This window comes from Netta rufina, assembly GCF_964035555.1.
Source record: "Netta rufina genome assembly, chromosome: 3".
NCBI classification, from domain to species: domain Eukaryota; kingdom Metazoa; phylum Chordata; class Aves; order Anseriformes; family Anatidae; genus Netta; species Netta rufina.
The window spans coordinates 57,045,346-57,069,287 of NC_140125.1; the positions used below are offsets into that span (position 1 = coordinate 57,045,346).

At 40.2% G+C, this 23,942-nt stretch overlaps 1 protein-coding gene across 2 annotated transcripts in view; it reads left to right on the forward strand.

Moving 5' to 3' along the window:
* The window catches only part of SNX9 (sorting nexin 9), a 58,616-nt gene that overhangs the window by 7,219 nt on the left and 27,455 nt on the right, over positions 1 to 23,942 (forward strand). For both annotated transcript variants that reach the window (XM_084284321.1, XM_084284322.1), the window contains exons 2-4: positions 8,974 to 9,060; positions 11,411 to 11,485; positions 12,234 to 12,356. In XM_084284321.1, the coding sequence (XP_084140447.1) occupies positions 8,974 to 9,060; positions 11,411 to 11,485; positions 12,234 to 12,356 (285 nt within the window). The remainder of the gene's footprint in view (positions 1 to 8,973; positions 9,061 to 11,410; positions 11,486 to 12,233; positions 12,357 to 23,942) is intronic.

Sequence of the window (23,942 nt, forward strand, 5' to 3'; positions counted from 1 at the left end):
TTTGCTTCTTGAAGGGCTAAGAGATCACACAACATGTAGTGTCTTGATTAATGTTGGTTACTGAATTAATTTAGCAGAACTTCCACGCTGAGGATCTGCTTTGCTGCATTTTAATTTTTTTTCTCGGATGTCTTCGGCTAGAATATTCCCGAGCACTGGTTTCCCAGTTGGTGTTATCAGTGTCTGACCTTTTGGAGTTGTAAGGCTGTTCCATTCTGTGATTTACCTGGAAGTCGAGCTGTAATTGGAGTAGCATCATTTTAGCATGCAGGTTGGGTGCTCTGCAAGTTCTTCATTCGCATCTAGGTTGGCCTGTGCAGCTGGTGCATGGAGATGCACGACCTGTAATAGTGTGGTGAGTCTGCAAAGGCTTGGAGTTCATTAGCCTGCCTTGGTGAAACTTTGTGTCTCTCTAATTATTGGGATAATTACAGTTCTATAATCTCCCCTCACAGAGGAAGCACTCTTGTGTGACAACAGGCTGTCTTCATGAGTAGGTCAGGACGTGACAGATTTACTCGTGAATGCTGCAGGCTTCTCCTCAAAACCTTTGCCTCTTCCTAGCTTTGTTCTTCAGGGATGGGGTGGCGAGGGTTTAATGCCGACTTCCACGGTCTCAGACTAACACCAGGAGTCACCATGGCAGGCTCCTGAAATACACAGTTAAACTTTGGGTCAGCAAACAGCTGCAAGAGACAGGGTAGTGATTGAATCTGGGCAGAGACTGTAATCACCCTTGAGATAAATGTATCCTGCCTAACATCCGTGAAACAAAGCCGTGCTGCACTCACTCTGGTTGAGCGTGCTGGTGTAAATGGCATTAATCTTCTCAGATTGGCAGTTGTTTAGTTGGGGACCTGTTACAGATCTGTATTCAGAAAGGAGAAGACGAGGCAGTGTGGGCATGTGGAACAGGGCACGGAATTGGTTTTGAGAAATGTCTTCTGACAGAGTTGGAGCTCCTCACTCGTGGTTAAAGTATTGCAATGCATTGTTACTTGATAACTGGCTTGTAACTAATGTTTTAAACTAGTGTGGTTTTTTTTTGTCCTTGTTCAAGTGCTTAACCCAATAGAAGGCTCAGGTGTGCTGAACAGGAGTACCTAAGTCAGTATTTGAAAACATCTGTAAATCACATGGGTGTGATTCATGTATTTCTGCACTTGCGTTTCCCTTGCATCTGTGCTGCCCGGGTGTGTGCAGATCCTGCTGTCTGGTTCCCCAGTGCCCCATCAGTACATCAGTATGGGCACTGCAAAAGGTAACTGAGAGCTCCTTTTAAAGGAATTTTGTGGTTAAAACTTCAAAGTGCATGGTGGCTCTTTTGCAAGTACCCCATCTTAATGCTGCTTTTAAAACTACTGAGCTGCTTGTAAGCGATCTGCAAGCTTGAAAATCCTGAAGCTTGGTCACGAGCGTGCAAATAAAACCCGCTGTGTTTTGCATTGTTGCTGCTCGTGGCAGTGGTTTTCTACCCACCTGTGTTGCCAACTGCAGGGAAAGGAGCTATAATTCCCTTCAGCAGATCTTAAAATCTTCAAGTCTTACATTCCAACACTTGTTCAGAGATCTTTAGTCTGATACCTTTAAGTCCTTACAGTGCCTCAGAAGCTTTTAGCCCCAGATGCTTGGGCTGAGCAGTGGGATCCCTGAGGTGTAGGAATCCACCTGAGCTCTCAGCGGGAGCGCTGCCTGTTGTGCTGGCCAGCAGCCTGGTCGTGTTGGCGCCGGGTGTGCCGATGTTTGCTCATGGGTAAACAGCCATAAAGAAGTCCAGGGTCTGTACATCAAGAGTGAGGTATGTAACCAGAAGCAAGCAGGACTCATTTAACTGAATGCCTGTCTTCCCCTCTCTCTGAGAGCTGCTTGGAGTATTTGGAGGGGCTCCTCGGGTCCCTCGCCCTCCTGGCCTTCCAAGCTCAGCCATGGGATCCCTAAATTTTGGCTCTACCAAAGCTGCCTGTACTTCAGCTCGGTCCTTTTACAGAACTAGTGCTCACTGCAAGGAGTTAAGTGCCTTATTTTTCTCATTGGGAAATGCCCTTGGATGTAAATAACCAGTTTTCCTCGGAAAAAACCCGTGCCAAGAGCCACGAGGAGCTTCCAGGGGTTATCAGCCGTGGGTGTGCCTGGGGAGGTTCGTACAGCAAGAAAAAAGCCCTCTTTAGGAGCTCGCTCTTCCTTGGGTCTGAAGAGCCAGTCTGTCCTCACGCAAGGAAGGCATGAGTTGCTGAAGAAGGTTAATAAGCTGTTGTCCTTAAGACTAAAGAAAATGTTTTTCAAGTCTTTCTAGCACTTGTAATCTTGCCTAGTCATTTGTTTCTCACAGAAGAACATCAAGAAGTGGCTGTAAGGTATGCATATCGAGCCTTTATTCTAATCCTAAAAAGAGTTGTTGGTTTAAGCCAGGTGCATTTTGGTGGGAATGAAGTATTTCAGTACTGTCCCTTACCTCATAAACACTTCAAACTTTGCACCTTGTACCTTTTGGAACCGCTTTATGCTCTGTTAACCTTTCCCTTGGATTACGAGGTAGGTCTTTTAATCCAGTGCCATTATTTAATTACGTATCTGCCTGAAGTCCTGGAGGCACGTGCAGCTTCTGAGGGCGAAGCAGAGTTCCCTGCCCTCTCCTCTGTCTGCAAGCATGTTTTATTAGCAGGATGAAATGATGCAAGTCCTCGTTTCTTTGCTTTTTATCTGTGTTTAATTTGCTCCTAATGTGATTATAGTCAGCGTTGTTACCTCCAAATGACTAGCTGCGGGCTACTGGACTATTTCAGAGTTGAAAAATTGCTCAGAAGAAAGCGAGCCAGCAGGCCGAGAGAACACTTTTCAGTCTGGATTTGCAGAGTAATGGGAGGATCCTGCAGCTGCTGAGGGGACTTAGGGTAACGATAGCAGAAGGCTGTGATCCCTGCTGGTCCAGAAGTGGAGCTCTTCACTAAACGATGTTTCACTTTTTGGATGAGTTTGTTTTAATTCTGATGTTGTTGAAAGCAAAAAGCCAATTGTGTGAGTAAAGAATTGTAGTGCTCAAGGGAGCTTTTTATTGAACAAGTGAATTTTAGCTTTTAGTTGCTCTTTAATAAAATTATAGTATGAAACAAATTTGAAGTTTAGTAGGTAGTTTAGTTTCTTCAGCCTGGGTAAGTGGTGAGCACACCTACAAGAACAGTGATGCCTCACATTACACAAGCAATATGCATTTTCTCAGTCTCTGTATTAGTTTACATGTTAAAATGATCCTAATCTTTTATTTTCTCTCCTGTAGCCAAGACAGAGAGTAGCTACCTTTCCAGGCTGAGAGGCATAAGCACTTTCAGAGCCATTTGAGGTTTCTGCTTAGGCAGTCCAAATATCCACTTAACCCAGCAGTCTGATACAATTGTGATGGATGGACCAACATGAAGAGGCAATTTTGTTAAATCATGGTGCCAGGTGTTGCAGTTGCTGCAGTAACAAACTGCTTGGTCCTGGAGTACTCGGGGGCTTTTGGGTGAGCCTGGGTTTTAGGGAAAGAAAAGGGGGGAGAAGGTTAAATACAGCTAAACGATAGCCACTGTTGGAAGTACACTGAGGTGGGAAAAAGGGACATCTCCTACTTCATGTTCCTAAAGCATTTTTCTTGTTCCTGAGCTCTTCGGACACTAGTTGTTTTAATTCTTCACCTGCTGAACCTCATTAGGTTCACGTGGGCCCATTTCTCAAGCTTGTCCAGGTCCCTTTGGATGTCATCCCTTCCTTCTGGTGTACTGACTGCACCCCTCAGCTTGGTGTCATCTGCAGACTTGCCGAGGGTGCACTCGATCCCATTGTGCATGTCACTGCTGAAGACATCAAACAGCACCAGTCCCAAGATGGACCCCTGAGGGACACTGCTCATCACCAGCCTCCACCTGGACATGAAGCTTTTTTTTCTAGAAACAGCATTGATGGGAAAAGCAATTCTGAAAACATACCTTTTAGTTTCAGCTGGTTTGGGATTTTTAAAGCGTTTTGCTTAAATTAGTAATAAAACTAATCTGCCACTTGCCAACATGTTTATTAAAAAGGCTTTCTGTATGCTAATATCTAGTTAAGCTTTATCTCTGATCTCAATTCTTAAATCTAAGATTTATATTAATCTTTCTGTGCAACTGAATAAATGAGTTACTGCTTACAGCTGCTGAATCAGGAGTAGTCTTTGTCTTTTTGCAAGTTTGATGTGAGAAATTCTAGAGAAGGATGAGAGATGAAGAAACACAGGAAAGAGAAGGAGCCAGTTTATTGGATCTTCTGCACTTCAAGTCTGCTATCATAGTTACTTAAAATTTAAGGAGTTTAGTTGAGAAGAGTCCTAGCTCAAAAAAAAAAAAAGTCAATGCTTTTTTGAAGACATTTTGCTGGGCTTCCCAATTCATGATTTCTGCTTCTCTAGTGGGTTGCAGATTTGTTTGAAAAGATATATCTGCCCCAGTTACTTTCCAGAAAAGAAATAGGGAATTTTTCTATGAATCTGGGAACTGCTGCTACCAGCAGCATAGAAAGTAGGACACAACACTGGAGAGCAAGCATGAAACTGAAACCTATTGCTCCCATTGCTACTGTGAGGCTTTAAGACAAGTGGCACCCAGCAGGCTGAACTTGTGAATCCCTGTCCCTTGAGAAGTGCAATATCGAATGGCTGAAGCTCTGAATCATGTGCTATCTGCTAAAAGGAAGGCATGCTTTTATTAGAGGAATTTCTTGCTTTGAACCTTTTATGGATATTTTCGTTGCACTGTGTGCTGCTGCCAGCTATCCTAGAGAAGATGTCATCTTGTGGTGTGAGTTTCTTAAACATTAACACGTGGCTGAAAACCATGACTGGCATAACAAGATCTCCTCCTAATAGAATGAAATCCTATCCATGGGGAAACTGTTTTCAAAGATTAGTTCAAATTTTGGGTGGATATCACTGACGTGCTCCAGTTTTGATGCTGTTCTCAAACTTGTGCTGCTGGCGGACTGTGCCTGTGCACATCAGGATTGTCAGACCTGGGGGTATGCCGCTCTTCTGCCTGAGCTCTTCTCACTGCTGATGCACCTTAGAAAAGGCAGAAAGCTTCCTCTTAGGAGAAATAGGAGCAACTGTTCCCACTCCTCCTCCTAGGTGCTGGTCCACTGGGATGCCTGTGGAGATCTCAAACTCACATAGCGCAGTGATAACGCGCTCCTTTGTTAGAATTTCATCTTAATGTATCTTGCAGCCAAATTCCCCTGTAATTGATGCTAAGCATCCTGACAGGCTGCCAGCTGCAGTTTCCTAGCCTTATGTCTGTTTGCAGAAATCAGTTGGCAAGTGGTCGTGGTTATTTTTTTCCCCTTGGAAAGCAAGGGGGTGGGAGGAGCAGAAGGTGTGCAAGTCCGACACATGTAAATAATGGATACAACTCCACACTTGCAGAGGGACAGCGCTTTGACTAGTCCAGGTACTGCTTTTCAATAGGAAGAAGCTTTGTAGTTTAGACACTATTAGTGCTAATAATGCTTAGACATTGTTACTGTAACTTTAAAAAGCTGGCAATAATTTAATACAAAGTTATGATTGTACATTAGTGGTCCTTCTGTATTATTTGGGATTGTCTTTGCTGTTTCAGCAGTTCCCATTTTATCAGTGTTCAAAATGTCTCTCAACAATGTCCAATGTATATATTGCGGTATCCAGGAGCTAAAATCTTTTTCTGGTTAAATGCTTTCTTCTCCCCATACACTTATGCTATTTTGCAATAACCCCACTCTAAGCTACAAATACTGCTTGGATGCAATATCTGCGGCTAGTAAGTAGGAAATGGGTTATTGCCAAACCACACCATTTTCCTCTTTCATGTTTTGGAACTGATTGTCAAAAAATCAGATAGGTGTGGGGCTGCTGCCTCAGTGCAAGGAAATGCCAGAGGAAGGGCTTTTTCCACTGCTAACAATGCACTTGTTAGATGGAGCGAGTCACTTATAAATTCAACCCATTATAATTTTTATAATAATCCAGTTTTGTATGGCTATGAATCCTTTCTTGAATTTGTCAAAATGCAGGAAGGCAAAAACTGCGTTTGTACTTTCTTCCCTTTTGCTATTTCTCTTTTAACAACTTCTGAAATCGGAATCTGGAGCAGGTAAATTGGTAGACATTGCACAAGGGTTTTATTAAATTCTATGTCTCTCGTGGTCTTTCCTTCCGTGTGTGCTGAATACTTCCAGATTTCTCTGAATAACCTAATCTCCTTGGAGAATGAAATATTTGCACCTGATGTCTAAGTTATTAGACACAAATATTCTAGCTTTCCAGTCTGGTCATTACTGTAGGGTGTTGAGCCACTTATCCTGAAGACTAAAAATCTGGGCATGTCCTGGTGAACTCCTGTTTCTGTGAACAAAGCCTCAACTTGCTACTATCTTGTACTGCTTGAGGGATGTGAAGAAGGCTGCTTGCCCCGCAGGCCAGATGACTGAGCTGTGTTCAGGTTGTATAATGGGGTACATATGGGTAACCTGCTGCAAAAATGACATGTTCAACACCTTTGCGACTTAATGCTGAGGGGAGAGGGCTGGTGAATGGTGCTTCTTACAGCCCTACCTAAATTGTTCCTGCAGTTCAGAAAGTGTGTTTCTTATCTTCGATGTTACTGCTTTGAGGAGAGTGAGAAGGGTTGTTTGTCCATCTGCAGGGAAGCCTGATTTTCTGCTGGGAGGAAAGCAGTGCTGTGATCCAGAACAGTTTTCTCCTGTTCATCGTGGTTTTGCATGGCATAATCCGAAAGTGCTGAAAGCCTCCTTTCCAAAGGAAGAAGGATAATGATAGGAAGCACTAAATGTGCTTAGGACACACAATTTTCTGAAATGTTGTGCTTCTCTAGTAGAAAGGACCAAGTGCTTGACTTGTGTGCGTCGCTCCTGATTTGCTTTGTCAGCTGAGCTACAGGATGTGCTTTTTCCTCTTTTGTTTTTATTTACACTGAAGTGAAGTATCTTGACCAGACAGAAATATTTCCCCATGATACTTATGAAATTAAGACGTGGGGAAAGCAAGCTGTGTTTTTTCTGGTTTTACATCAGAAGGGATGCCAGGAGGGGGATTGTAACACCTCCAGTTTTGAGGCTTGATGAATGTCTGTCTTCTGGTATCTCCCTTTTTTTTTTTTTTTTTTTCCCTATTATATAGTTTGCTTTTAACAGGAAATAATGATTTTACTGTGATATTTATGGCAAAAATGATTTGTTTCACTTTTTTTTTCTTCCCCTGACCTCCAAGTGCAAGAAGGCCCTCGTTGCTGTGGGCAGTGTCTGACGCTGTCAGTAATGCTGTCATAAACTTGGTGGTGGTGGTGGTGTTTCTTTTTGGCTTATTTCCTGCTGGTAAAATAAATTAATAAATCCAGCTTGTGTAGGAGCTGAGGTAACTAAACCACATGTCGTGGTGATGGAGGTGAGGGCATAGTCTTGCTTCTTCCCAGATGTGCTAGGGAAATGGATGTCTTTCCTGAAATAAGCTTTCTGCTGCTCATAATCCTATATGAGCTGGTGGGGAGGGGGGTTCTTTCCTTGTGGTCTGTTCTGTGGATTTGGGGCCTGCAAAACCGTGATTGCGCTACCAGTTTTAGAGGCCTTGGTATACACCCACAAATCTTTGTAACTTTGTTTTTAGAAATGACTTAGCTCCTAAACTTCAAGCTACTAAAGACTTTTCCTTGTTACTGGGTTTCTAGCTTCTTACTTTAGTTGCACAAGTAAAGCTGTTTGTTAGCAGTGTCTGGTAACACCTGTACTTTTCCAGCTTGACCTTCCAGACCAGTCGTCTAGCTTTCTGGTTGCTGCTCTGTGATATGCAGCATTGGCGTCAATGGCATAAAATAAGTATTGATTAATTCTGGTGCACCTGGTTGCCCTGACAACTTGAGATATAAATTATAAAGTTTCTATTTATAAGTTCTGTTAGTGTGGTGAGTTTTATTTCCAGGAAAGAGAAGCATAGATAAACTTTAAACCTGACCAAACAAGACAGCACGAAACCCTTAATCTAATATGAATCTTCCTTTAAGATGCTCGAGTGAACTATGGGTGATTTTTATCAGATATTCTCTGCGTCAATTTGAAGAGTGTGTAAGAAAATAGTCACTTTTAATTCCCGAGAGCCTTCTCTACTTTAGATTGGAAGGTAATGTAATAGAAGACAATGAAACGATAATTGGGAATATAACCTTACCCCATGCCACAACTCTGTGTATAAAGCAGCTCTGTTCTTTAAACAGAAACATTGACAATGTTGTCTAATAACATTTTTTGAATGTTGTGCAATTGCGGAGTCAGTACACAGTAAAGACTTTTGTGTCTAAATACTTGAAAATTAAGTTGTTCTTTTTGTTTGTGTTTCTCCCCCCTGCCTGTGCCAGTATGTAACAGGCCCGCTCTGTTTGTGCATTTCGTAGAATCACAGTTCCTCCTGATTACTGAGAATCTCAAAACATCTCTGTGCATATTACTATTTGTGTGCAGCAGTGACTACTCACATGTGCAATCACTTCTGATTTCCTCTGTCCGAATTGCTTGCTCTATGAAACAGTCCCCTTTACCCAAATTGGAGTTGGAATGTGTCTCGTAGGATAAAATATTAATTGGATTGTTTGCTAAAGTTAGATGCCTTTCCTTCTTCCCGTTGGAAAAGGCTGTACAGACAATTTTGGACAGGGCAGAGAACAGCAAGTTTGATATTGTGAATCTTCCAGGAAAAAAGTGGTCATCTGTAAGAGCTGTGCAGGAGATTTTTGTCTCGTAAAGTTTGCTTTAGTGTTCAGTTTGGAGTTCTAATTTCAGAGATATTAGCTTCCACTATGCTGAGTTGCTCTTCATACATCCAGCCCCTCCCCACCTATTTAACTATGCTGTTTAACAAGGAGTCTTCTGTGCAATCATCTAAATAACATGGAAGGCTCACTGGTGTGTTCTTTTCACTTCTAGGCTCGTGTTATGTATGACTTTGCTGCTGAGCCTGGAAACAACGAGCTGACCGTCAGTGAAGGGGAGATCATCATAATTACCAACCCGGTAAGAAAAATGACATGGAAACAGGGCTTCAGTGCACTGTCCTGACCTAATTCAGCAGGTGAAGGAAAAGATGTGCTAGGTGACTCCATGAATCCCTGACCACCTTCCACTGAAGAAGTAGCACACAAACTAAAACCAAAGAATTTTCTAACAGTGTTGTGGAAACAAATGCAATGAGCAGGATTCTGGACATCAGGGGCCCTCTCAGCCTGTGCCTACATGCTTTGCAATTCTTTGCTCAGCTTTTTTATTCTGCTCAATAGAGCTGAGTACCAAAGCAGAAAGAGCTAATGATAGTGATACCCTTTACATCTGAGTGTTGTCTTTCTTTTTTGTGCCTAGTGTTCCACATTTTTTGTTTATGTAGTCTTTCACATTTGCCACTTGAATTTAAATAATTCTGACATGCCAACTCCCTTCAAGGCTTTGCGTTTTTTAATTAATGACTTCAATATTCCAAGTTTCTTTAAAGAACTTGTCACAAAATTTCTAAATATGTGTTTCTAAATCTGTGCATTCTTCCATAATTAAACCAATGTGCACAAGGTACAGGGAAGGAGTGGGGAAAATATTAAGGTAATGCTACCAAGGAAAATTTCAATTATTCTTAAAGTATGTTTGAGCAGTGCTATTTGATTTATTAATGTCAGCGTGCTTTTATTATATATATTTTTTATATAGTTCTTACAATTGAACAACAGAAGTGTTAGTTGAATCTTCTGTGCTTCTGAATCTTTAGTGATATGGCTCAATGTATAGGCTTTCTTTTTGAAACAAACAAAATCCCCTCATCTGGATGCCAGATTTTGTTTATCTGGTTGCATAGGAAATGTACAGACGAAACGAATTTTTGAAAGAGCATAATCATGTATTACCCTGATACTTTTTAATTCCACTGACTTTAAATATTTGAAGCAGATATTTAATGGAATCTGCACCCTCTTGAGTAGGATGCTGTACTGTAGCAGAGGTAACTTTAAATAATTCAGGAGTTTTGTGTCGTTTCACAATAAATAGTTTAGAGCTTTTAAATTTGCTTTTCCTGAAAAAGCTGTTTGTGTGATAAGACAATATGCCTAAAACCAGGTAAAAAATTATTTCATGCTGTCCATGATTGAACTGCATCATAAATTGCCACAAAGGTTCTAGAACTTTTTTGATATTCTTTTTTGATATAATAAGTTCATAGAGAGCAATGGAATAAGTCATGAAAATCCATTGTTGGAATGCTAATAAGTGCAGTGGTACAAATGTGACTTCTGGCGTAAGATGTCGTTACTCCTGTAGATTAACCAAACTAGTTGAATTTTTAATCTGAGATATCTAGTTCTCTGTGTTCATAAGTGTAATCTATTAGGTATATAAGAAAAAGCAATTGAAAGTTTGTTATTTCAATAACTGATTGGTCCTTACTATTTAAACTCATAAATACATAGGCAGACTTCTTTTTGTTATGTGCAGAATTATAGAGAATTTCTAAGTTAAAAAAAAAAAATAAAAATTGTGCATAAACAAATATATCAGTTAAAAAGCAAATTAAGAACCTGAAATTCAGTAATTGCTGTCTAGCGTATGTAGTTCCAATTCTCAGCTTGACATGTAACTTGAATTAGCTTGACATGTAACTGTTCGAGAAACAGCTGGATTTTATTTTTTTTTTTTAAACAGAACTGGCTTATTCTAGATAACATTGTCTTGGAAATGACTTTGCTTAACTGCAAAGTTCTGCAAAGGCTTTCTAGTGTATGTAGAATGTGTTTTAAAATAGTCAGTAATAGGTTGCACCACTGAGGTATGAACTGTTAGCTTTTTCCAAACTGATGGTTTCCAAACCTGCCTCTGTGGCATGTGTCTCTGAACTTTGAGATTATCCTTAATGTTCTTGTGTTACAGCTGCCTCTCATCACACACCTTCCATGGGTGAAGTCCAGATTATAGAAATGTTACCAGTAGCTTAATTCCTCAAGTCTCCTTTCTTTATAATCTGTTGAATAAAATGAATGCTTTGGGAACAGCAGTCTAATAGCTGTGTTTTGATGGTGGCTGTGCACAGAATTGGCTGTGCATAATGCAAAAATGATCGAGTGCTCAAAATTAAACTTTTTTCCGTTGTGTTCATTAAACCTGAAGTCCTCAATTGCCATGTGAAACAAGCATTGCCTGTGTTCTGTTTAAATGAGTATCTGCTTATTCAGCAGATTTAAGCGAGCTTGTTCATGGTCATATAGTCAGACCTGTCTACTGAATGTTGCATTCTGCATTTGATAGCAAGCCAGTGCTCCCTTCTGAGTTTAAAGCATGCCGTGGGATCCATCTAGCAAAAGTATTTCCATATTATTATTTTTTTTAGGATGTCGGTGGAGGCTGGTTAGAAGGAAAAAACAGCCAAGGAGAGAGAGGACTTGTTCCAACAGATTATGTTGAGGTAAGTGACTGCATCGCTATGCACTAAGAAGGCAGAACTACTGAAGAAGCAATCCTTTGGTTTGCTGATCAGACTCAATGCTCAAATGTGAAAAGTCCAGTGTTAAAGCTCAGAACATAGAATATTATTGAAGCAGCTGTAGCTGACTTCAAAGATCAGTGCAAATATGTCATCTAAAGCTACTGTGCTTCTTCGTGGTTTCCCAAGAAATGCAACAGGAGGTTAACCACAGTGAATATCAGTGATATACGGAACATGAGCGATGTTGAGTTTGCTTCTGGTTTTGTGCCCCATGATTTTGGGCACAAAATCATCTACATCTGAAGACGCAGATGTAGAAGTGCAATGAGTAATACAGATTACACTGGTGTTGCTGTGGCTGACTTGCCACATGCTCATAAATCTCTAGAGTGGAAATGCATTTCTGGGGTTCAGAATATGGGACCCCAAATCCAGGGATTGTGTTCCCAGTCTCCAAGCACAAACGTTAGCTACCTTGTTAATCCCTTGTTAATTTATAGATGGGTGTCTACTGCCACAAATATGTTATGCTATGATAATGCAAACCAGTTCTCCTTGTCATGGAAATAAATCCTCTAGATTTTCTTCAGTCAACTTCTTGTAAAAGATACTATTGAATTTGAATTCAGGGTATATGCTGCCATCTTAACATCTAGTGTTAGAAGGTTCTATGTAATTGGATCAATGGAAGCATAAAAAAAATCTCTTGCAACTTTTTCCATTTCAGATTATAACCGACAGTACAAAAGATGGACTTAGTTGTGGTAACTCATTAGCTGACCAAGCCTTTTTTGATTCCCTCTCTTCAAATACAGCTCAGACCAACTCGGCTGCAAAAAGCAGTAATCAGGTACGTCTCCAGTTTTTTTGGCAACAGTGGGCATGGCAGGTTCTGTTGACGTAACTGCTTGCACTTCTCCATTGTGCTGTACCATATTTGTGAACCCTCATACAAGTACTAATTAAAATAATTGTGTTTTCCTTAGGGAACACTTCTGTTGAATATTAATGGTGTGTATGTCTCTTCAGCTACTGTCACTGCTGGAAAAAGGAACATTCTTACACTTACAAAAATAGAGCATTTTATTTTTTTTCCTGTCTGCAACCATTTAAATCTGTGACTGCCTCAATCTGTACCCCAGTTGTGTGTAAATCACTCTTGGTAACTTCTGTTAATATGCTTACCTTTTTAGGAAACCATGCTTTTCCTTTCTTTTCCTTTTCTGTTTTTTTTTTCTTTTTAATTTCTACTATAATTGGGTGTTCTATGCATCATCAGCCAGTGATGTATATACATCTTGTTCAGAATTTGGGTAAGGTTTGTTTCTTTGATTAAAAAAAGATAAAGTAATCTCAGGCATTATTTCTAGTTTGTTGAAGAGGCTGACTGTTTTTGCTGGAAGACTGTTTTCTTTTCCTTTTCTCCCTTTTTCCTTTATTCATAGTGTTCTGTCCAGTGTCAATTTATCAAGCAGCAAGTATTTAGTTTCATGTTATGTATCCAAGGGCAGACATCATCTTAAACACAGGCTGTTTGTTATAGTCTACACAGTACTGCATGTCTTACACGTAGGAACAGTTAAACATGTCAAAGTCCATAGGTCAATAGGAGAATGAAATCTGCTCTTTCTATCAGCAGCATGCAAAGGTCTCAGGTGTTGGAAAGTAAATGCTTTAGTCATTGTAGCAGCTGGGAACACACCTAGTTTGTAGAGCACTTAAAAATCAGTTATTAGTTTTCTTAACTGTAACTTGCACCACAGGACTTTGAGATGAAGTGAGATCTCTTGAAAAGTGTGTGTTGACTGTCATGCAGAAATGCCCCATGTAACAGTTCACTGACTATATTGCATTTCATTTCTTCTTCTGTGTATTGAGCTAGGCAATGCCAGGGGTAATACAAGTCCTCCCTAACTTTTATTTAAAAGTTTTTAACTGCTCTTCAGTGATCATTTGTAGTTCGCCTTGTTGTGACTGTCGAAAAGAAAAGGTGGTAGAGTAGAGGGGGAGATCCCAGTGGTACTTGTAAGCGCTCTCTGATGGCATGCTCCAGGCAAAGTCACGGGAGGAAAAGTTAAAGCAAAGGTATCTGTTTTGTGGGAAATAAAGAATTAATGTGTCTGTGTAATTTTGGAAGATGAATTTTTAGAGGAGGGAAAAACTTGAAAATGCAGGGATCATAGGCTCGGTAGTTTAGTGACTCTGTAATACAAACAAATTTGCTGTTTCTTCATAAGATTTGGAAGGGAGTAACTTCAGGTGAACAGCTTGTCTCATCTCTGTCAGTGCATTATTCTTATTTGTCTGATCCCTCTCCATTATTCTTCAAATGCTTCATGAGACAGTTTGGAGAACCTGTGTACCATGGTGTATTATAGTAAAATTGCTATACTGCTATTTTATGTTAGCACTCTCCTACTGCTAACATCAATAGGAGGGAGGGGAGCCTGCACCTGGATGCAGGCAAGGTCATGCAAATGTGGGGGAAACTAATCAATTCTCTCAAGCTAGTATGTCAGGGGTTTCTGTTTTCCTGCTTTTTCATTACAGAAGCCATCATGTTGCATGGTCAGGATTTTGTCATGATTTCAATTTTCTCAAGTTTTTTATTTTAACTGAGTTCAGTAAGTTGCTGTTTGTTTTTTTATCTATATATATAGATATGTTAGAAAAGCAGTAGGTCTTGCTTTTTCAGCTTCTGACATTCATCTGGTAGCCTGTTCCTGTAGTTTATTGGTAATAGGAATTTAATTTGTATACTGAGCAGTTGGCTTCAGCTTTTGGCTATTATGCCTTTCTCCCAGATTAGAGAGCTCTGTAGTACGTGGTATTTTCTCCCTGCGGAAGTTCTATGGTTAATTGCCCTCATGATTAAGAAGCTCTATCTGTTTGTTTCTTCACGCAAGAAGTTTTTTCTTCCATGAAAGGCTGCCTTCTGTGACCTTTCTGATCTTGTGACTCATCTGTAAAATGAAGATACTGGAATTTTATGCATTCTTCCTGTGTACATCACATGGCTCAAACCAGAGGTTTAATATTGCTGTTCTGGTATAGAAAAGCCTGATACACTAAAAGATTGCATGGCTCTTGTAGCATTGCATCAGGAGGTCAGAGTTGTTCAGCCACTGTGTCCCAGCTTCTTTTTTAGAGCCGTTGCCTGTAAGAATACAGCCTTCTGCTTTCTGGGTGTAGTTGTTCCTCGATGCATTACTCCACGCTCAGTTGTGTTGACATTTGCATTGTTTAATGTGAGTTTGTTCAGGCACTCTGGATTCAACTGTTCAGGCACATCTGGATTCAGATGCACAGTTGCAAGCAATTGACTTATTATTTTCAAGCTGATTTAAAGAGTGACTGGGTCAATATACAAAGTGCTTCATCTACAAATGCAATTTGCGTATTCTGGCTATGGAGAGCACAGAAATATGACAAATTAGTTGCTAATGTAAACAGAATTGATGAAGGAACTGCTACAGTAGTAGAAACTAAAATGTTCATAGGTAACAGTCTTGTGCACTGAATAAGAAATGTCAGCATTCCTAACTGCTGACATTTTGTTACCTGCCACTTTGTAGTAACAAGGGATTTCAAGCTTATTACAAGAAGATTATATAAAAGCACTTGTAAATGAACTGGGTATTCTTAGGATTTTTCATACTACTGCTGTATTAAAGTCACTTTAACATACATGTAATCATATAACATTCACAGCCCCCCAATTTTAGTAAGGCAAAAAGACATCTTAATTCTTGAAATGCCTACCGTTCTTCTAACTGTAAGGGAAAACATGGACTGTCACACAGCCTTTCAGTACCAAACCTTATTAAAAATAATAGATTTATTTAAGTTACCATGTTAGGTTATTTGGTTCCCTTTTTTAAGAGACCTGCTTTTATCAAGTAGCAATGCTGTATATGATACTGACCCTTAAATCATGACAGTGTTCCCAAATCTGTTTGGGGGGAAAAAAAAAACAAACTCTAACTTGTTCCCTGTATCTATAGCCATCCCCTTTTGCTTTCCAGACAAACAACAGACCTTTGGTTTCCCACTATGGCCCCTTTTTCTTTTTGGTGTTTAAAAAAGCAGAACATGTCTGTCTTTCCTTTTCCAAGATGTTGTGTTGTCATTCAGGGAATTATCTCCTGAGAAATAATTAGTAAGCAACACCTAAATGAGCTCTACTGACTTCTTTTTTTTCCACTGAGAAATATATAATGTCCACAGTAACATTTTGGTTTTGTGCTATATCTGGGTTTGCCACAAATGTGAAGTGACAATAGAAATGGAGCAGAGGTAGTTCCTGAAGAGAAGGGAAGAATTTGGCACAACTTGGCAGTTTATTCTTCCCCAGTTAATTCCTGGAGTCAGCAATGTCTCAGCAATAAATGTCTTGGTAGAACTTGCAGCTGCTCCTTAGGGGAGTCTCAAGCAGATAACAGAGACTCACACCCAGATAACCAGAAAGAGGTGAATGTTTCCAAGAACTTTGTGTAGAAAACACTGGGGGAGATGAAAGCAACCAGAGGAAGCACTAGAGCTAATTATATGCAAACAAGGAAAAAAATTGCTGAATGTGACTATTTTTACTCCTAGAGAAGAAAAGCAGATATGAGATCTTAATGTTACATTTGCCCATCGTGTTTGTGCTTTCATATCTGAAAAGCCTTTGGATAATATTAGTCAACAAAACATAATTTGAGTAACCCCTAGCTGGCAAAGATGGGGGCTGTTAAATGGCTCTCCTACTGTCTTGACCTTGTAGCTCTTACACAAAGGAAATAAAGGAATGAAAAGTTCTTCTCCTCTGTCAACCCACTGTTCCTCTGAGTGATAATTCAGGCTTGCTAATTTTTAGTCATTTGAAACAACCAGTGAGTGAGTATATCAGCACTCTGTTTTTTTGTTAGAATTGCATATATACATTAAAGAAAGTTACCTGTGAACTTTTCTGGTGTTAAAATAACATTGGTAATAATGGCACTGGAATCAATTTAACTTACTGTAATACATCAAACCTAAAATTTCTCGATTCCGATGAAGAACATGTGGTGTTTTTTTTTTTCTTTGTGTGCTGAATTGTTTCCAGGGGCTGTAGTAACAACAGATATCCTTTTAGGCACTTTTGTTTAATATTTCTTATTGCAGTTGTGAGCAAAAGTTGTGAACAAAAACAAGCTTGCCATTTTTAAATGGTGTATATCTGACTAAATTATGGTTAAGTTGGCCCAAACTAGTTCTCCTTTTTAAGAAGCTAAGCCTTTTTTATTCTGAGCAGTAGTCTCACTAATGGTATGTAAACAAACCAGCTATATGTGTAAGAGCTGTGGATGTGGCTTCACAGTACTTTTAGATATAAAAGTAGTCCTTGTAACTAACCATAAGTTGCGTTTGTAGAGGAGTTTGTTCCCTTTTCTTGACGTTGATTTTTCTGATCGCTGCCAAGTCCACTTCTGTATACAGATGACTGTACAGCTCTTTCAGTTCTAGGTAAAATAGGTATTCTGCAAGTTAGCTTTTTTGTGAATTGCTGATTTGTCAGTTAATTCCAGAGTGACCTTGGTGAACCCATGTGTAGTGTGTCTTCAGATATGTTGTAGGCTAACTAACAAGGGCCCAGGAGTAGGTACAGAAAGCAATCAATAGAAACTTCTTGTTCATCTTGTCTTATCCACTGTAAGTGAAACCACTTGGGATGGTTTCTCTCCCAGTTGAAGAGTATGAAAATATATGGACTGTCTTAAGTGCAGAAAGTCCTTTCCCTTTAGAATACTGTGGGACTTCTTTATGGGCAGGACAAATCAGCAATAGTAAAACCATCTAATTTGGTGTGCAGGAACTGAGGCAAGTCTTAAGTTATAAGGTGTGTAGGACATGCGTTGTTGAACATGCATAAGGAGGACACTGAGAAGGCTATTCCCACAGTTGTGCTTCATATCTTCTCCAATTCTTGCAGCTTAATGCAAGTTGTGGTCATTAATTTGTATACCATGCCTGCCCAGAACTGATATGAAAAGCACTAGATATTAAGAGTTAAGAAAATAAATATAATTTCAGTGTTCTTACTAGGAGTGCATGATTCTGATGCTGTGGAAATTGGCACGTGTGTTACTGCGTTCCTGGGAGAGCGTTTCCATTCTCTGACATTGCTACGTGTATGCAGTGAGGTACGAGTATTGTTGTGAGAAATGTCTGACGCACTCATGTTTGGTTGAGTCCGGTCTGTCTTGTTAAACCAGTATGCTAAAATATAACATGTGCAGCTAGGATCACCGTGGAAGTTGCACTTGTAATTTTTGATGGACTTTGGAAACATGCTTCCGTAAATAATAAGCCTTAACTCTATGTAAATGTGCATTTTTGCAAGATTTTAAGCGCACACAGAGGTAACTTTACATTAACCATCTCTTGAAGAGTTTAGTGTAAAAGTTGTCTAAAGAAGTACAAGCAAAACTAGTGGGTTAGAACTGTTGGTAAGCCACAAAAATACCCAGTGTTTTATGCTAGTTTGCTGGTTTTCGTGATTAGTAACTTCCAGTTCCTGTTACAGATGACGACACTACAACATCCTTCATTGGTATGTGTAGTTTGAAATCAATGCGTTTTTCCCCACGTCTAAGTCACCATATTGCACTCAGACCTGTATCAGGAATTTGTGACCAACTCTTTTTACCAAAAATACCAGGCAGCTTATGACTTCCATAAAACACTGGAAACGCTTGATTGCTTGCTCTGGAATGAAATGCATTTACATGCTAAAAAATAACTGTCCAAAATAAGACAGTGATTATACCTGTCCAAATTATGGAGCTGTCTTCTTTTGAGTGTCCCAGTGGAATAAAGGCTCAGGCAGCAAGTTGTTTAAACTATAGATCGCTCTTCATCTTCATCGTGCACCCATACCGTCAGGCAAAATCTGAATATTCCTGAAGTAATCTTTTCACAACTTAGTGTTTGCATGCTCTCTCGTAGACTTGTTTTTATTTCATTTCTTGTTTTGTGAGCTAGCCTTGTGTGTGTGGTTCCAGCAGGCAGTATGCTGTTTCTGATTTTTAAATCTCTTCTTGCTCATTAAACACTTCTTACTTTTAAGGTGATACCTTTAAAATTTGTAATTGAGAGTGATAACCTGAAAAGTCTTGGCTAGTTACAGTCTTCAACTCTCCTCCTCCAGAAAGCACAACACGGGAAACTCATGTTCTGTTACAAAATAAAATAAAATAAAGCCTTGTTTAGTCTTTGTAGCCTGACCTTTGGATGTCTAGAGAGCATCAAGGAGGAACAGGGAGTTTTTCTTCTGTTTCTGGCTTTGCTGTGACTGCTATTTGAAAAACTAAGTGAAATTCCTCATCTGTGTATTGAGAAGAAGCCATTAGGGACTGAAATGAAGTCGAGAGAAGACAAGGATAGGGAGGTGACTCGGTTGCCGTTTACATATTCCTGTGTGGGTAACAAAAACAGAAACATGAGAGAACCTCCCTGAATAAACATATACGGGATTTTTAGTGACAAAGGTGAAGCTAAGCAGACTTGAGAGGGGGGGAAAAAAATCAACTTCCTCTAAGCAGTGAGGGTGACAATAGACGTGCTTTTTCCCTTGCCTCACCCGATCACTGAGGTGTGGGGTGGTTTTTGCTGTTTTTTCCTCTCTTGAGTCTCAATGATTTATCCTTCTATAAAGTCCACGCTCTGTCACAAACATTTTTTTTTTTTTTTTGAGTTAAATCAGAAGTTAATAGATGGAAATCCACCGTGAAGCAGCTTCTAGGCTACTTTGTCAGTGAGTAACTTCACAGGTAAAGAAATGGGATTGGAATTGGGAAACGAACAAAAAATGACCTGCTTTGCTCTTTGAGGTATGGTGGTAACCCAGTTCTTCCACCTGGATGAGAGGAGTGGCCTGTGGGTGGCCCTCGGCTACATATAATGTGTGAGCAGGCCAAGGCCAGCTCCTTTACAGGGACTGCTTTTTGGGAAAGTGGGGGCTGAAAGTGGAGGTGCTGGGTACTTGTTTGCTCTGGAAGGAAGGAAAGCTGACAGGAGCAGCTGAGGAACAAATATGTTCTTTGGACAGCATTGCTGCTGCCTTGCCAGCTGTGTCTGGGGGTCCTCTCCTGTGTTCATCAGCAGCAATGTGCCTGTATGTGAGCCCATAAGGGTGGTTGTCCCTTAGCCAAGCCCATTCCCACTTTTTGTTTTTCCTGGAGGATTTCTTTAAGGACAAAACGCATTTGAATGGTGCAGTGGAAAAGAGGTCCTTCCTTCAAGGGTTAAAGAGGTGCCCACAATGCCAGGGTAATGATCTACCAGGAAATAATCCTGGACGTAAAGCAGCATGGACATGACAGCCACTTCAGTGTCTGCTGATGTGCACACTTGCTCCATGGTAAATACAGCTAGTGAGCACAGCTGGGGGGTGGCTGCACAGCAGGCTTCTCAGCCTTCAAGTTCCTTCTTGAAGAAAGTAAGTTGACTTTTTTTAGGGTGACTGTCTGTTTACTCTTTGTATGTACCTATTCAGAGGCGCTGCTATCCAAAGAACTTGAGGTTAATAATGTCTGAATATGCCAAACACTTTGCCTTAGTCATGTGCATGAAGACATCTGTAAAACTGGACGATAGCAAAGATATCACTTCTTGTTTCAATCATGATTCACTTGTTGAAGATACTGACTTTCCATCTCCAAGCTGAGGATTTTCCTGTTCTGGTGGAATTCTTCTCCTCATTCATCTATAATTAGATCTGTAACGACACACTAGACTTCTCCCTGCCATCCCCCAGCCCCCCACCAGTAATGATCTGGTTCTAAAGTGAATTTTAATCCTCACTTGAAGGAGAACTCTTAAAATATTTAGCAATGTGTTGCCTCTATTGTCTTTTCCCCAAACAGCTTTTTTTTGTTCTATTTTTTCTCCTAGAGCAGTAGGAGTGAGTCAAGTAAGGCTGTAGTAGTATACCCAAGGGAAAATTGGCTGCCTTTAAGGAGTCTATCCTTGAACTTAATCTGTTTACTTGTTTGATGTTACCTTGAGGAGCAGAGATGTAACATTTCATTTGAAGGTTGATTACTTTCTTAACTGTGCATGATGTGGCATTTTCCTTTTGTGCTTTTGTGTTGGAGATTGCTTTATGTACTTGGATGTTAGGTGTGCTCTGTCAACCTCTATTGACTGAATAGTTTCTTGCAAGGACTTTTTCTCTTTTCTGTGCTGACTAAAGAAAGATCAAAGCATTATCAATTTCAGTTATGGAAAGCTAAAGGTGTGAGAACTTGTAATTTAATCACTTATAAAATACTTGCTGGCTTAATTAAGGTTTGTTCAACTGGAGCTAAGCCACAGAAATGGTTTCTCTTATGGAGTTTGTCAGCTGCTGAGATCTGCAGAACTGCTGAATGGAGCAGAGATTACCCCTTTAACAAATGCTGTGTCTTTGTACAGGCCGCCGTGGTGTTGTGGGGGACTTTGAGGATAGCAGGCTTTTGGATTGCTTAACCCTTCTCCACACTTACTGATTCTTGGCTTCCACGTAGAAGTGTCCACAGCATGTCTCTATCTGGGCAAACATTTGACAAAACACAAAAGGAGACCTGTAAATGCTCCTCGGGACGTATTGTCTACATCCACATCCCTAACCCATCTCTCACCCTCTTCCCCTGTGCCTTTGAAAGAACTGTGGGCCCGTCAGCTGAAAGAAGCTGAGTGAGAACACCATATTCCATACCTTTTATAGCCTGAGAGTGATGTGCCTAGGAGAAAGAGCTTACCCCAAGCTTTCTCAGACACCTCAGAGGTAAAACTCTGATTCGAGTAGTTCTTCCTTATAGGCACAGGTGTAAAACATCTCAAAGAGTCGTTTGAGTAATCTACTTCCCCTTGCTGTATAGCATTTAATGTATATCAGCAACAGTCTGCAAGTTCAGTGTTGATCACTTCTGACAGTCATTCTTCAGTGCTGTACTCAGTATTAATATTATTGCCTCCCCCTTGTTTTGCAGCAGATCTTAAGGTTTGACTGCCACCCACTCATGTACCAGATTTCATATCAACCACAGAGAAGAGGAAAACTTTACTCAGCCTCTTGGCAATCATCCCACTTCTGGGCTTTCGGTTGCCAGTGATCAGTACAACATCTATTGCAGAAGTGTATGCAAACGAATATTATGTAAACTATTCTTTTCTAGATGCTCTAAGTTAGGAGTGGGAACACTTTTTGATGTGGTTGAGTTCCAGCATGTGTCTTCCTTCAGCAAAGATGAAGAACTCTGATGACATGTATTTTTTTCCCATTATGTAAACTGGTATGAGGTGAGCATCATAGGATGAGCAGGCTGGTACCCCATAAGCTACCAGCAGCTTGTTTGTACTTGCTGAGAGTAGGCGTCAGCTATCCAAGAATTAGGTAGGCCTCAACTATATAGCTCCACTAGACTCCTAAGGAACAACGTGCCTATGTTCTTGCATCAGTTTCATTAAAAAAAAAAAAAAAAAGTGTAGAAGCTGTCCAATAGCGCTCTCTCTGTCAGTTCCTAGAGACCCACTGCTGTCTGGTTTGTTTCTCTCGAGTCTCATCTTGAAATTTAGGGCTTGATTTCCAGGTCCTGGGGACTCTGAGCCTGAAGAACAGGTGCTGTGCAGTATCAACAACGTAGGTCCAAAGCATTATGAAGCGTTATGGGTTTGGTAATGTCTTTCAAATCTCAGTGTCAGGAGGCTTTGTTTTAGGGGAAACTAAAGCAAGAGCTCACATTCCTAAGGATTACCTCAAAGAACTATTGAAAACCAATGGATCAGCATAACTAAAGCTGTGTCTGATAGAAAAGAGTGTTTGTTTCTCTGAGTGGTGGATGAAGTGTGGTGTTCTTACTATCAAAACAGCTTTGACATTTGGTAGGATCAAGTAGTATAAAAAGAAAATCACAGGTGCAGCTGTTTAAGTTGCGTGTATGTTTTAATGGATTGAATACCTGGAAAAACTTGTAACGTTTACCTTCCAAGCATTTGTTTGTTGCGCAAACAATTTTTTTGCTCTTGTTGCTTATCAGAGAACGTTTCAAACTTGTGTAACACACCAGTTCTTACTCAGAAATTTGCAGAGAAGTGGACTTATTGGTAAGCTGAAATAAGAGTGGAGAATTTCAGCGAAGAAAAATGGAATGTAGAATAGCTGCATCTTTTTTTTTTTTTTTTTTTTTTTGTAAGAAATAAGCATTCAACACTTCTGCAGGATTTGGGGAGAATAAGTTGGCTTTTAGTGGGAGTCTTGTTCAATCTTCTGGCAAATGCTCTAAGCTTTGTGTCAATGTTACAGTTTCACATAAGTTGTTAAAGCAATTAATTTATGTTAGGAATCACTTCTTTGATGTGCTGCTTCATGATACAGACAATGCACTGGATTTTGTAGGCTTTGAGATTTCTTTTTTTTTCCTCCCTTACAAAACACAGTTCCTCCCTCCGCTGAACAAGACAAGCTTTGTAGGCTTTGTTTTCTTTCCTTCCCCTTCTCCTCCTCCTTCCTCCTACACTTTGCGTGGGGGGTTTTGATTTGGTTTGTGGGTTTTTTGTTGTTGGTTGGTTTTGGTTGTGTTTTTTTCCTATTTCTGCCACCTAGTCTGCTCCAAACACTTAGTGCACAGGCTGTATTTAACTACTTGATGCTTTTTCAAAGTGTAGTGTTAAAATGAGGTTGCAGAGCAGAATGCTAAGCTATTAATTCAGTTTACTGACAGGTAGGCCTGAAAAATCAATGCAGCAGTTAGAGACACATCTGCTGTATGCTTTTTCCCTGAGGTTTCCACCTCCACAGCAACACCAGTAGAAGGGCATGTGATTACCTTCACATGCAGATTATGTGGAGAGAGTAGGTCTACACAGAGATGCTAGACTGTTTCACGATAGGTTTCTGTTTCCTTTCCTCATCTTTGCTGTAAATGAGGTAAGCTCTGACAAGGACACTGGGCGAGTTGCTGGCCGTAGCTGATACACCAGTAGCGATGGTGTGGGTCTTTCGCTTTTAGTAAAGCTACTAATTTGCTTTTGATAATATAAACATTCAGTACAATACTAATCCTTGACTTCGGACGTTTTGGTTCAAGCGTGCTAATTAGCATGTGAACTCTAAGTACGTAAAACCACAGACACTGTACTTCTGGTTTTGGTATAAAATAATTACCATGGGTAAGAGTGCTTCTTCACACTGTTGGCTTCAATGGCTTAAGTTCCATAAGGAGATGTAACAGATGAAAAAAGTTATTGCTGTGTACTAGCATCCCATTGCTGGAGAGCTGATCGGTTCTTCCAGGTGCTAGCTGCATTTAAGAGCTGTGTAGCTGGGAACATAAGATTTGTCTGCTGCTACTGAACTAAACAAGTGTGAAGTGCTCAATGCAAGCTCACAGCCTTATCAGCAGGAGATCAAAGACTGCAGGGAGAAAGT